At 41.7% G+C, this 13,924-nt stretch overlaps 1 protein-coding gene across 1 annotated transcript in view; it reads left to right on the forward strand.

Annotated features, from left to right (window-relative positions):
• The window catches only part of myo7ab (myosin VIIAb), a 33,855-nt gene extending 20,096 nt beyond the window's left edge, over positions 1–13,759 (forward strand). The window contains exons 24-49 of the mRNA XM_068599751.1: positions 271–486; positions 639–815; positions 927–1,016; positions 1,430–1,557; positions 1,862–1,988; positions 2,400–2,519; positions 3,110–3,283; positions 3,917–4,144; positions 4,813–4,983; positions 5,063–5,180; positions 5,267–5,393; positions 5,976–6,145; positions 6,230–6,420; positions 7,091–7,215; positions 7,297–7,454; positions 8,035–8,188; positions 8,472–8,627; positions 8,720–8,825; positions 9,545–9,658; positions 9,769–9,856; positions 10,002–10,108; positions 10,706–10,891; positions 11,219–11,335; positions 11,613–11,696; positions 12,153–12,272; positions 12,508–13,759. Of these exons, the coding sequence (XP_068455852.1) occupies positions 271–486; positions 639–815; positions 927–1,016; positions 1,430–1,557; positions 1,862–1,988; positions 2,400–2,519; positions 3,110–3,283; positions 3,917–4,144; positions 4,813–4,983; positions 5,063–5,180; positions 5,267–5,393; positions 5,976–6,145; positions 6,230–6,420; positions 7,091–7,215; positions 7,297–7,454; positions 8,035–8,188; positions 8,472–8,627; positions 8,720–8,825; positions 9,545–9,658; positions 9,769–9,856; positions 10,002–10,108; positions 10,706–10,891; positions 11,219–11,335; positions 11,613–11,696; positions 12,153–12,272; positions 12,508–12,594 (3,639 nt within the window). The 3' untranslated portion in view covers positions 12,595–13,759. The remainder of the gene's footprint in view (positions 1–270; positions 487–638; positions 816–926; positions 1,017–1,429; positions 1,558–1,861; positions 1,989–2,399; positions 2,520–3,109; positions 3,284–3,916; positions 4,145–4,812; positions 4,984–5,062; positions 5,181–5,266; positions 5,394–5,975; positions 6,146–6,229; positions 6,421–7,090; positions 7,216–7,296; positions 7,455–8,034; positions 8,189–8,471; positions 8,628–8,719; positions 8,826–9,544; positions 9,659–9,768; positions 9,857–10,001; positions 10,109–10,705; positions 10,892–11,218; positions 11,336–11,612; positions 11,697–12,152; positions 12,273–12,507) is intronic.
• Positions 13,760–13,924: the final 165 nt, after the last annotated feature.

Raw genomic sequence — 13,924 nt, forward strand, 5'->3', positions numbered from 1 at the left:
AAAATATATCAACAGATATTCAAGTAGGATATGAACAATGACATAAGCATCAATTATAAGAAATGTAGCACTAAAAGAAGCAAATAAAAAGGAAAACTATATTATAGTTACAAGGAGCATATGCAGTTACGTGTATACACATATAATATGTGTATATGATCAACACGTGCGTTATCAGTAAGAAAACAAGTCCAGTGTGACAGAATAGTTCCATGTAAAATAATATATCTTCCACATGTTGACCTCTCTATCTGTGTGTTTTACGCTCAGGATTTGGAGAAAACTCCTTGCGGCGAGGAGGCTGAAGAAGAAGAAGAAGTTCTGGATGAAGCTATGCCGTTACCAGATGAGGTAGATGAGGATTTGTCCGAGTACAAGTTCTCTAAGTTTGCAGCCACGTACTTCCAGGGTGTTTCCACTCACACCTACATCAGACGACCCCTGAAGCAACCTCTGCTTTTTCACGAGGACGAAGGAGACCAGCTGGTGAGAGCAAAAAAAGGCCCTCGTCGCCTCAAAAAGAGCAAAAGCGTTCTCACATCCGTCTGTTTAAGATGAGAGATTATTATCGTAGCTCAGCATTACGAAAAGGTTCACTCGCCTCGCTGCTGATTTCTACTTCCCGCTCTGTCCTCCAGGCTGCATTAGCGGTGTGGATCACCGTGTTGAGGTTCAACGGGGACTTACCGGAGCCCAAGTGCCAGATGGTCATTAACGACGGCAGCGAGAAGATTCCCGTCATGACGAAGATCTACGAAACGCTCGGCAAGAGGACGTACAAGAGGGAGCTGCAGGAGCTACAGGTGGAGGGAGAGGTGAGATGACGACGGGTTTGTTTCAAAGCTTCATTTTGAAGACGGCCATACTGCCGGTCAGACGGTCAACATACAAAATGTCCTCATCAGCCGTCATGTTTGTGTCCACAGAACAGCTCCATAGAAAGCCAGAAGAGGAACAGTGTGAGGCATAAACTCGTGTCGCTCACGCTGAAGAGGAAATCCAAGATCACTGAGGAGGTGAGATTCAAACCCACAACAGAAATTACTATTTGTGTTTTACATTTTTAGCACTAAGTGAGCTCGTATTTATCATTACTTGATTGTTTTCACGTCATCTATTTTTGTCCCATTCTTTCTTCACGTTTCAAATATGATATTCTTAAAGTGTGTTGATGGTGCATTATAGACAGAAAGCAATATTTCATCTTTGTCCATTATATGTACCCATGAGCTTCAGATTCTGTTACTCTCAAAGAATCAGAGCTGTGGGAGAACTTTCCATCTTCATGTTGCTCTTCTTTGATGATGCATTTAAGAAGTAGTTCATCAAACTGCACCGTTTCAGATGTGGATGGATGACACTGGTTCATTCCAACAGTTTCAGTTGTTAAAAAGCTTTCTTTTTTTTCTTCCTCCATTGTCGGCGGCAGGTCACCAGGCGGCTGACGGAGGGAGACTACGGGCTCCAGGGCAACAGCATGCTGGAGGACCGACCCACCTCCAACCTGGAGAAGCTTCACTTCATCATCGGCAACGGCATCTTGCGGCCCGCCCTCAGGTGACCTGCGAGCGCCAAGGGTTAGACGAGGAAAAACAATGTGGGGGAAGGCGAAAAGACGATATCTGTGGCCTCAATAACACTTTGATAATACTTCCCATACGGAGTCCAACAGTGTTACAGAAGTCCAGTATTAAATTGGAGCAGTACTTATTTAAGGGGGATTTTGTCCTGATGGTGGTGTTAGACATGATTTTCAGAGTAATTTTCCCAGCAAAATATGATAAATTGAGCTCTGGCTCAACCAACGTGCTACAGCGCTGTGCCTTGCTGGTTTGGTTCAGCTGTTGTTTCTCCGACTCAGGGACGAGATCTACTGTCAGATCTGCAAACAGCTCACTCAGAATCCGTCCAAGAGCAGCCACGCCCGCGGCTGGATCCTGCTGTCTCTCTGCGTGGGCTGCTTCGCCCCCTCCGAGAAGTTTGTCAAAGTAAGAAACCTCTAACTCCCTTCACGGAGTAGAAATACCACCTCGTGGTGATACTGCAGCCCTCACATACATGATACATGCAGTCCAACCGTGTATTCCTGAATTGTCCGTTTTGACCTAACATTGTCTTTTGTGGGACTTACTGTTTCTGCTTTATGCTCTACAATCCTATGTATATGTTTGTAATTATTAATTAAAACATTCGAGAAATTAAGATTAATAATGATCGCAACACTTGAAGAGATCAGAAATATGTTCAAAATGAAGAATTTCCGTCACGTTTTGCAATTTATATTTTATGATTGCTTTGATTCGCCTCAGTAAAAACAAACAAATCAGTGTTTTCTCTGATCTTTGAAGGTTTTTTTTCTGACTTTCTTTTTGCCTTCTTTTCTTTCCCCACGTTGTCAGTATTTACGGACATTTTTAATCAATGGTCCCCCGGGTTACGCTCCGTATTGTGAGGAAAGGTTGAGGAGGACGTTTGTCAACCGCACAAGGACCCAGCCGCCATCTTGGTTGGAGTTACAGGTACCGAACACGCTCGCTGCTCCGTGTTTAAGTTGGCTGCTCGCGCTGGGATGATCCGAAAAGTCCTTAGAAAGCAATGAATTTCCTCAAAAATTCTTTTTTCAAAATATAACGATTTTGTTTCAAGCAAGAAACGTTTTATTAATAAATGAACTTAATTGGTTTGCCATCGTCTGCTGCTTGTCCAGGCCACATATATATTGTTATATATATATACTGCTGGGACTAACAACAAACAATTCATGACCATATCATCCCTACTGGTCTTTCATCTTCAAAATTAAAAAAGGACAAATTATTTTTAAATTTTGAATTAATAGACGTAATTATAAACCCCAAAGTAATCTCCACGAAGGTTTCATGCTTCGTCCCTCTTCTTGATGGGAGAAGTAGAAACATAAGCTCCCTTGGTTCTCATGTATGTAATTATGTTTTAATGTGTGCAATAAACATATGTGAGAACGTTAACACAAATCTGGAAAAGGTTGCAGAACTTGAAAAAGAAAAGTGACTTTTGAAGAACATAATAATGAGCTGTTTGTTATCAAGCGGTGATAACTTGAATTCAATCTTTTCTGTCGCCCCCTCAGGCCACCAAATCTAAGAAGCCCATCATGCTACCAGTAACGTTCATGGACGGCACCACCAAGACCCTCCTGGCGGACTCCGCCACCACCGCCAATGAGCTCTGCAACGCTCTGGCCGACAAGATCACCCTGAGAGATCGCTTCGGCTTCTCGCTGTACATCGCCCTGTTTGACAAGGTGAGCCCGGGACATGAGACCAGGACATCGATTGGTTTTGCACGGCAGGGCCGGTCCTCAAGCGCTAATTCAAGATACTTGTACTTCACTTTACTTGTACTCCACTACGGGCGTGTTGATGTTGAATCTTTGGGATGAACTGAGTGATGAAGTGTTCCTTTATGTGATAAAGTCTCATAGTTTTAAAGCCAAATACACTATTTAAAAAGCCTCTTAGCTCAGCTGGGAAATGCATCGACACAGGGCTGTTTTTCTGAGCTTCTGAAAAGATTTAGAAATGGATGGATGGATGGATGGATGGATGGATGGATGGATAGATGGATAGATAGATAGATAGATAGATAGGATAAAATAATCCTTTATAAGTCCCTCAGTGGGGAAATTACAGGATTACAGCAGCATTGCACACTCGAGACACATAGTACAATACAATAAACTTTATTGTCCCACTTCAGGGAAATTTGTCTTGGACTCTCTGCGGTGCGTCACAAATGCCTTAAGTTACATAAAAACACACAGTAATTAAAAATATAGATAGACAGATAGTAATATGGCGCCAGCAAGTGTTCTCTGATACGGTGGAGGTTAATTTTTCAAACCTGATAGATGACTTGAGACTCTGCTTTGGCTCAGGTGTCGTCTCTGGGCAGCGGCAGCGACCACGTCATGGACGCCGTCTCCCAGTGTGAGCAGTACGCCAAGGAGCAGGGCGCCCAGGAGAGGAACGCCCCCTGGAGGCTGTTCTTCAGGAAGGAGATCTTCAACCCCTGGCACAACCCCGCCGAGGACTACGTCGCCACCAACCTCATTTACCAGCAGATCGTCCGAGGGGTGAAATTCGGAGAGTACCGCTGTGAGAGGGTGAGCAGCCTTTTCTGTTTGACATGCAGCTGATGTACGAGAAAGGTAGTTTACTGATTTTATTTTTTCAAAAGGAGACTCTGTGCATCACTAGTCACTAAGTTACATTAATCAAGTACTATACTAAAGTACAGTAGGTAAAAAAACAACAACTACCACTTTGAAGATACATTTTTAGGTTTAAGTACCTAACAGTTTATACAAGTACAGCTGGAACAATTAGTTCAATTAGTCAGTGATCATTTTTTTGTAAAAACATTTCATGATTCAGGTTTGCTGCTTTACTATTTCGATGTTTTAATAATTTTAATACTTTTTTTGTAATTTTGAGGTTTGGACAATTTCTCACTACGTTCTGATTTATTGTACAAACCAAACAATCAATTAGGAGTTAATTAATGATCAAAGATCAATTCATGAGATCATTGCCATGAGATGTTGAACAAAACTGTAACTGTGTAATGATAATAATTAGGAGGTTCTGGAAGAAAATAAACTTATATGAAAGTACGAATACAAAAGATTGGATACGTTTTTAGAGAAACTGACAAGAATCTCTCAAATAAATGCTCAGTTTTATCCACTTTTGTTTCGGCCTCCTCTTTCAGAGTCATTCCCTGTATTCGATATTTGACTTTTGTCTCCTCGCCCCCGTGTCTGTCCTAAAGGAGGAGGACCTGGCGGAGCTGGCCTCTCAGCAGTACTTTGTGGACTACGGCTCTGAGATCCTCCAAGACCGCCTGCTCACCCTCATCCCCTCCTACATCCCCGACAGAGAGATCTCCTCCACTAAGACTGCAGAGAAGTGGGCTCAGCTCATCGTCAACGCCCACAAAAAGGTACCTGACACCGACACTGACCTCTTCGGGCGCCTTTCTGAACTTGAGCCACAGTCACTAACTGCAACTGTCTGCGCAGGGATTGCACAGTAAACGGAGGCTGAGCTCACAGAAGGTGAAGGAGGACGTGGTGGATTTTGCTCGTTTAAAGTGGCCTTTGCTCTTCTCGCGCTTCTACGAGGCCTTCAAATTTTCAGGTCGGTGTCGTTGACAAGTCTTAACTGGGTATCTGTGTATATAATTTGTACATCATTTGTTTTGTGACTCCGTCGTGTCTTTGCAGGGCCCAGCCTGCCCAAGAATGACGTGATCGTGGCCGTGAACTGGACTGGGGTTTACTTTGTGGATGAACAGGAGCAGGTCCTCCTGGAGCTCTCGTTCCCAGAGATCACCGCCGTGTCCAGTAGCAGGTACGAAGACGCCCTCGAAAGCAACGCTGGATGGGAAGAGTAGTCTAATTTAAAGCTACATTTAAAAGCTAAATGTAAAGCTAAATTCTGCTAATTTTACCGAGGGTTTTGGAAGAAGATTGCACAAGTCTAAATTCTTGAGGTTGAGGATTTTAAATCTCAAAGACGTGCAATATATATATAATATATATAAGTATATTAACCCCTATTTTCGACATATACTAGGTGCATTTATACATTAACAACTAGGAGATGTATTGCCATTCAATTTGGTATCTCTGGATGAATAAAAAATGATAAATCAGTGATCCCTGAACTTTTAATCTAGTTTATCATCATCTGGTCACAACATCAGCATGTAAGCATGTTTTTCTGACAGTGAAGTGTAAAAGTATTCTACAGTGTAGCGTGAATCATTTTAACTGATGTTATCTTCAGTTGAAACAGAGTTGGTGTGCTCCTCAGGAGTTCATTCCCCAAACTGAAGTCCACCTTGTAGAGCAATACGAGGATCCTCCAGTATTTCTTTTCTTTTTCTCCTTATTTAACGGAAAGCCTTTCTGTAACACGTTCCTCTCCCAGAGGGGGTAAGCTGCAGGGTCAGAGTTTCACGTTGGCCACCATCAAAGGAGACGAGTACACGTTCACCTCCAACAACGCAGAGGACATCCGGGATCTGGTGGTCGCCTTCCTCGAGGGTCTGAGGAAGAGGTCCAAGTATGTGGTGGGACTGTTGGACTGCCCCAACCCTGGTAAGAGAACAGATGGTAAAAAAAAAAGAAGTGATGTTTTTTTAAATTGCCTTTTTTAAAGTACAATGTGTTTAAACTTCACAGCGGGGGTAGACTCCACGTTCTTAAGTTTCTCCAAAGGGGATCTGATCATCCTGGACGAACACGACGGAGAGCATGTGATGAACTCGGGCTGGGCTCACGGCATCAACGACCGGACCAAACAGAGAGGGGACTTCCCCGCCGACTGCGTCTACGTGCTGCCCACCATCACCAGACCGCAGTATGACATCGTGGTGAGTCGGGGCCACGACAAAAGAGGAATTAACGTCTGCTATCGGTGTTCTGCCTCGGACTTGTTTTTTCCTCCAGTTTGAGCACAATTTAGTCGCAGTAGTTGCTTATTCAACACTAAGGCACTCCTTGGTTGCTCTCTTGCTGCTTGTTCTGGCACGTTTTATTGATGACAATGTCGAGGTGTGACGTCCAGTTTGTTTATTCATTCGTTGCATTTCAAAATCACAACCATGTGCATATTCTCAAATCATAAAATAAACCAAAAACCATTTCTATGTCTGTGTTACCGGTCGTCATCAGGTTAACTTTAACTTAAGTTTATTGTAATTCTGTGTTCGGTCCGAGCAAAATAAGCTTTTCCTTGCGTAGAATGACTGTCTGTTATCTGTGCATATGACAGTAAAAACATCTCGGATCTTGAATCAGGTGTACCACGGTCAAGAAACAGTTTGCCTCTGCAAATTGAGCAACAGCCGTCTCTAACCGCCCTCCTGATGATGTAGCGCTTGAAGTCGGCCTCACGCCGCTAAGTGGGACGTCCGACTTAACAAAACACCCACACAACGGCTCTCACAACCGCCGATAACGTGCATCCCTCGAAACACTCATGAAGATCTATATAATCTATATTTCAGGAGGATATTTGTTGTGACTCCTCCTCCTTCTCAGGCTCTCGTGACCATGACTCCTGATCAGAGGCGGGAATCCATCGGTTTGTCCCATATGAGCGTCTCCGGCATCGAGGACAAAACTAAAGCCTACACACTGGAGGAGTTCTCCTACGACTACTTCAGGTGTGCCTCCCCATCCTTTACGTATATAGGCATAAAGTGCGTAGGTTCGTCATTTCTGACCCTTCCGTTGGTGTTTGCCAGGCCTCCTCCTAAGAGCACTCTGAGCAGGGTGATGATCTCTAAGAGCCGAGGGAAGGACCGGCTGTGGAGCTGCAGCAGGGAGCCTCTCAAACAGCCTCTGCTGAAGAAGGTCCTGGCTCACGAGGAGCTCTGCCAGGAGGCCTTAGTGGCCTTCACAGATATCCTGCACGTATTGTGTGTGTGTGACGTAATGTGGAGCTTCAGCCTCTTGTGGTCGAAATCAGTTTGACAACAAATACACAAAGCTAAAATATCACTCTGCAAAACTTTTTCCCCACCGGTTTCACAGATTAAAAAAAAATAATTAGGTAACCTTTTGTTATCTGTTATTAAGTCGTAAACACAGGATCATTATATTATTTACATCCCAAGAGGAAATGTGATCACCAGAATTTATTTTCTCAGGTTTTTGGACAATAGCAAAAAGCCAAAACCGAACAAATTTTTTCCTCAAAAGAATTACCGGAACGATCCGTTAAATATCAAAGTAGCTGCTTATGGCGTTTCACACATCCTGATGACAAAACTACAGCTCTGAAAATCATAAAGAAAGGTCAACAAATGAAATGCAGAGTTACAGTTTGGATTCAAACTCTTTATGTAAGCACGGAGGAAGAAAAGATGAGTTTGATCTATTTCAGTAAATTATTGTCAAACAACAATATTTCCAACCTCCCAAAAATCCAAGCGGCCTGCCTGTCGTTGCGTTGCTGGTTGCTCTCCTTGACCCGGCTCCACCTGTGATGAAGTATTCGGGCGACTACCCGTCCAAACGCGTGCGCTCCGTCAACGAGCTCACCGACCAGATCTTTGAGGGAGCGCTGAAGGCCGAGCCGCTCAAAGACGAAATCTTCTGTCAGATTCTCAAACAGCTGACTGACAATCACATCAAGTGAGCCTGGAACACACACACACACACACACACACACACACACACACACACACACACACACACACACACACACACACACAGTAGAGATGGAAAGTATTCAGCAATATGGTCAAATCTTAAAATGACATTATTTCCTTACTTTTTCTCATATTTACCTCACTAAAGGACAATATTGTCTATTTATCAAACACAAACTCTTAGCACTATCTGTTTTTGTTATGCCAAAATAACTTTTAATGACCATAGCTTAACTTGCTGTGTGTGTGTGTGTGTGTGTGTGTAGGTACAGTGAGGAGAAGGGCTGGGAGCTGCTGTGGCTCTGCACTGGTTTGTTTCCTCCCAGTAACACTCTGCTGCCTCACGTCCAGAAGTTCCTCCAGGCCAAGAAACACCACCAGCTGGCTCCAGACTGCATGCAGCGGCTACAGAAAGCCTTACGGTGACGCACACAAACACACGTCCTTCTTCTACGCTCGTTCCATCCTTCGACGTCTGTCTTTCTTCATTTCTCGCGGTTCTTGCTTGTTGTAGAAATGGATCGAGAAAGTATCCTCCTCACCTGGTGGAGGTGGAGGCCATCCAGCACAAGACCACGCAGATCTTCCACAAAGTTTACTTCCCCGATGACTCGGACGAGGTCAGTGACGATCATCACATGATGCATCACAACTGCAATTTATGGAGAGCGATGTCAGAAATGGGGCTCGGATTGGCGTTATTACTTTTGACACACTTTTACAAGTAAAGAAGTACATGAAAGAAGTACATACTTTTCCTCTTTTATTGATTTAAAAGTCAAATTTATTAGGGACGAAATGCACGCTTTGCTTAATAAAACATTGATGTGTTTAGCAGCGACAGCCGAACTTGTTGTGCTACGACCGTTAGCTCATAGTGGCTAATATTGTTATTGTTATGTTTTTTAAATGCTATAATTATTATAGTCAGATTCTTATATTTTTTTTAAAAAAGAAAAAGCTATCTAAGAGGTTTTCAATGATATTCATGAGCCTATAAGGTCCAAACATAATCTTTCAACTTCATGGAAGTTATGAACACAATCCTAGTTCGTTCTGTTTACATATTTGCATTAAAAAAACAATGTTGCTTTCATAATTTCGTATTTATTTCAACATTAACAATAATGCTGATACTTATTGCATATAAGATGCATAAAAGCAGAGATAGAAAGCCACACCGAGTGAAAAATAACATGGAAAACTAAACACACGTGATACTAACCGCTAAAAAAGGGATTTTTTTTAATACATAGAAATTGAACTCACTGAATAATAAAAGCAGTGAGTAAATATATTAATACCCGTTCAATATTTCATGCGTTTGTTTGTGTTGCAGGTGTTTGAAGTGGAGTCGAGCACCAAGGCGAAAGACTTCTGCCAGAACATCTCTGGACGTCTTCTGCTCAAGTCCTCCGAAGGTTTTAGTCTTTTTGTGAAGATCACTGACAAGGTGAAGACGAGCGGCAGCCGTCTAAAACCTCTCATCATCATAATAATAATAATAATATTAACCAGACCAGAGCGTGTGCGGCGGTTAAAACAGCTTTTAAACGTTCTCAGGTCATCAGCGTGCCCGACGGCGACTTCTTCTTTGACTTCGTGAGACATCTGACCGACTGGATCAAGAAGGCCCGACACGTGAAAGACGGTAAAACAGAAGAGACAAAAAAGGATACATATTTATTTTTTAACTCACAAATTGTGTCTCTTCACAGTGACTTCTATCTTCCTGTGACGATTACGCCCCTCTGTGTTGTGTGTGTGTGTTGTGTGTGTGTGTGTTGTGTGTCCAGGTGTCGTGCCTTCACTGACGTATCAGGTGTTCTTCATGAAGAAGCTCTGGACCAATACCGTGCCAGGAAAAGACGCGATGGCCGACTCCATCTTCCACTACTACCAAGTGAGCGACGGCACTCGGAAATGTACAAATATGAGAAATTATTAGTTTCCAGCTATTTCAAGTGGTGTATTTCTTTGTGTTAATGCAACAATTCTTTGTGAAATTGACAAAAGAAAAGTCAAACTGCACTAAAATATTAATATATAAACATCTGAGACTCAATAATGCAATAAAATTAACTGCAGAATGATCCGAATGATGTTTTGTTTTGCCCTAACGAGTACTGGAAGATGTATTCAAATCCTTTATTTACGTAAAAGTACTAATACCACCGTGAAACTATTTTATATCCTGTTCCTACAAGTAAAAGTCCTACAATCAAAGTTTTACTTTAGTAAAAGAACTTCTGCAAAATGCCCCTAAGGTTTGAAAAGTGTCATTTTTTGTGCGAATAAGTGTTCAGCTGTCAGCCGTTTTATTATTATACATGTTTCTGGATAATTATTACTGCAGCATTGTGCAGACTGTGCTGATTTTAACTCCTTTATATACTGTCGGGTAGCTTAATCTACAATGAAGGTGCTGCCGGTAGACGGCTTGAAACCTCCCACTGCACAGACCTGCAGTGTCTCAACAGGAAGTGCTTTCTCTCCGCAGGAGCTGCCGAAGTATCTGCGAGGCTACCACAAGTGTTTGAGGGAGGAGGTGCACCAGTTGGCGGCGCTGATCTACATGGTGAAGTTTGAGGACGACAAAACCCACTTCCAGAATATTTCCAAGATCCTGAAGGAGCTCGTCCCTCAAGACCAGATCAGACTGCTGTCCCCCGACGACTGGAAGAGGGTGAGAGGAAGTATTAGAGAGCAAACTGTTCAACAGGGTCAGATTCTGGGTCAGATTCAAGCAGTGGAAGAAGTACTCGGCTCTTAAATAAAGTACAAAATGTCTTTCTCGCCTGCTTTTCACATTGTACTGAAGTTGATGCAGTATGGCCGATTTCAGAATATACAAACTCTCTAACTTTTTTTGGACAGATTTAATGGTTAATTTGATGGCGGCGCAACGCTATCTTTAATATCTTTAATCTATCTTTACTAGATGTGAACCAGTGGGGGCTCCTGTGTGAACATAATGAATGAATGAATACATTAATGTGTGTTTTCCTCTCAGTCCATCATGTCGCTGCTCAACAAGCACTCAGGGAAGACTCGAGAAGAAGCCAAACTCTCCTTCCTCAAAGTTATCTACAAGTGGACCACGTTTGGTTCGGCCTTCTTTGAAGTCAAGGTAAAGACGTCTGTAATATTTACCTCAAATAAAAGTTGGCAATACTCTGAAAGTACAAAAGTATCAGCATCAAAATATATTTAAATTGAAAGAGTGAAAGTTATGTAGAAAGCCTGATTTCAGAATAATAGATTAAATTATTGGATTATAATTGTGGATGCATAAATGTGCTCATTCATTTAATATAATTTAATAGTAGAATATTTGAATTTGCAAAGTAACGCTGTCTGAAAAGTTTTATTTTTAATTATTCTATTTATTTAATTTTTTCCTGCAGCAAACAACTGATCCAAATTACCCAGAAACCCTCCTGATAGCGATCAACAAACACGGAGTCAGTCTCATTGATCTTAAATCTAAGGTGAGTCAACACATCATATCAGGTTTGTTTACAAGAATATTATAATTTTAGGAACAAAGTAGTTTTCTGAAGTATTTACAAAATAAAAATAATAAAAATATTACTTTACTGTAATCCAAAGGTTTAAATCTACAATAGAAAACACTCAAGTCTGGTCTTTTAGATCGAGACGCGTCTACACATCACTCTGAATCTGAATATTTAGTCAACTACGTCGCTCTTTCTATAGATTTAAAGGTTGATTCACGTTTATGTTTTATTTCTTCCCCTCCTGCTCTTAAGCGGCGTCACAACACAACAGCCGTCTGGGACCAAAAATATTGTCCGACTTTAAGTCTCGTTGGCTTTTTTCTTTTTAATGCCTGAGATCCAAAGTACACAAGTTATCTCACGGTTTGAGTACTTTATCTGCACACCGGGTACTCGTGTACTGATCTCTACTTGTACTTCCTGCAGGACATCCTCATCACTCACCCCTTCACGAAGATCTCCAACTGGAGCAGCGGTAACACGTACTTCCACATCACCATCGGGAACCTGGTGCGAGGCAGCAAGCTGCTGTGCGAGACCTCACTGGTGAGCTACTGGTTTAGACGCGGAGCCCGACTGGGACCAGAATAACCTGACTTTCAAACGTTTGTGTGTATTTGGCTTTTAAAATAAAAGTTTGAGAGAGAAGATGAATGTCTTCCAGGAGAGTGTCTGAAAACTGTTTTCTCTCCTCTTATATCAGAAAAAAATAGAGCCGTACATCCAAATAAATAAATAAATTCAGCACAGCATATCTAACCTTCTACTTCCACCCACTCAGGGCTACAAAATGGACGACCTCCTGACCTCGTACATCAGCCAGATGTTGACGACGATGACCAAACAGCGAAGCTCTCGGGGAAAGTGAGCCGAGCGGCTGCAACGTTCGGTCCATCCATCCTTAGTTCACTCACACAAGTCAACAAAAAGCTCTTACTTCATACACAACCGTGTGATTTTTCCACAAAGTGTCATCAAGGTGTCACCGTAATGCCAACATTTTCATCGGCCCTGTCTTAAAAAAAATTAACTCACCCATTGCCTTTAAATGACCTTTTCCCACCTGTGACGCGGCAATTAAGATGGTTTTCTTTCTGCACCGTGATCGGCGGCCATGTTCTCGGCTGCGCTGTTCACAAACAGTTACACAATGTTGGAAGGAAGGCCGCACGTGGAGAACAAACCCTCGGACAAAAGTTCATCCAGAGCGAGACAAACGCTCCCTCCGGTGAATCATTCTGATCTTATTGAACGTCAGTCAGTCGTTTATTAATAAATAAATAAATAATCCGGGCACTCGGCGTCACAATGTGTGCAGATTTAATGAGATGAGGTTCCTTTTTCAGTGTCCGGTGCTCCGTATGATTTAATTATCACAAAACTATTTGAAATGTAAATACTACAAATGGAGTCTGTTGAAGGAAAGAAGAAAAACATCCACCCAAACTTTAACGTTAGTGCGTGTGGTTTTATTATCAGTGAAGTTTCTCTGTGCCGTTTGATACAAGTTTAAGATGTCACTATTGGATTCTGATTTTTAATGTTTGTCTTTAATCTTTTCTTTTTTTTTTAAACCTGAAACAATTGGAAAATACCCCAAAAAAGTTTAGTTTTTGTTCTCGTGAAGTAGCTTCGTTGTTTCATCCTTATAAGTTTATGAAAATGGGCATTTATAGTCACTTTTGAATTTTAAATCTTTAAATAGAAACCACACATCTAATAAATCAGTGTCATTGTTTTTCTTTTGCATAATAAAATGCCACTTGACACATATGCAGTCACATATTAAAATGAAAGCGGCAACCTGGAGTTAAATATAACCAGATGATTTTTTTATTGTTTCATTGTTTAGTTATGCATGTGCACAGGATCAGACCGTGTGTGTGTATGTGTGTGTGCCACAGTAGTTTTAGAGCATGTACTTGTTCACACGTACTGTAGATGGTGAATGTCTTTTTTTTCTAAATGTACGAACCAGTAGCATAGATTTCTATTAAATGTGAAGTCATAATCATAATGCTGTTTTTGGACCATGTGACCACACGTCCTTATGTAGACATGATGAATAAATGATATTTTGCAAAGAGCACAGACGTTTATTTTCTTCAAGAAAAGAATCAGCACTAAAGTCAAGAAACAAGGATTTTAATAAAAAAAATATAAACTTGTATGTCATAAAAATACCTTGAAGTTCTTTT

The sequence above is a fragment of the Clinocottus analis genome, unplaced genomic scaffold, assembly GCF_023055335.1.
Source record: "Clinocottus analis isolate CAN_PGR_092001 unplaced genomic scaffold, fCliAna1.0.p SCAF_5, whole genome shotgun sequence".
In the NCBI taxonomy this organism is placed as follows: Eukaryota; Metazoa; Chordata; class Actinopteri; order Perciformes; family Cottidae; genus Clinocottus; species Clinocottus analis.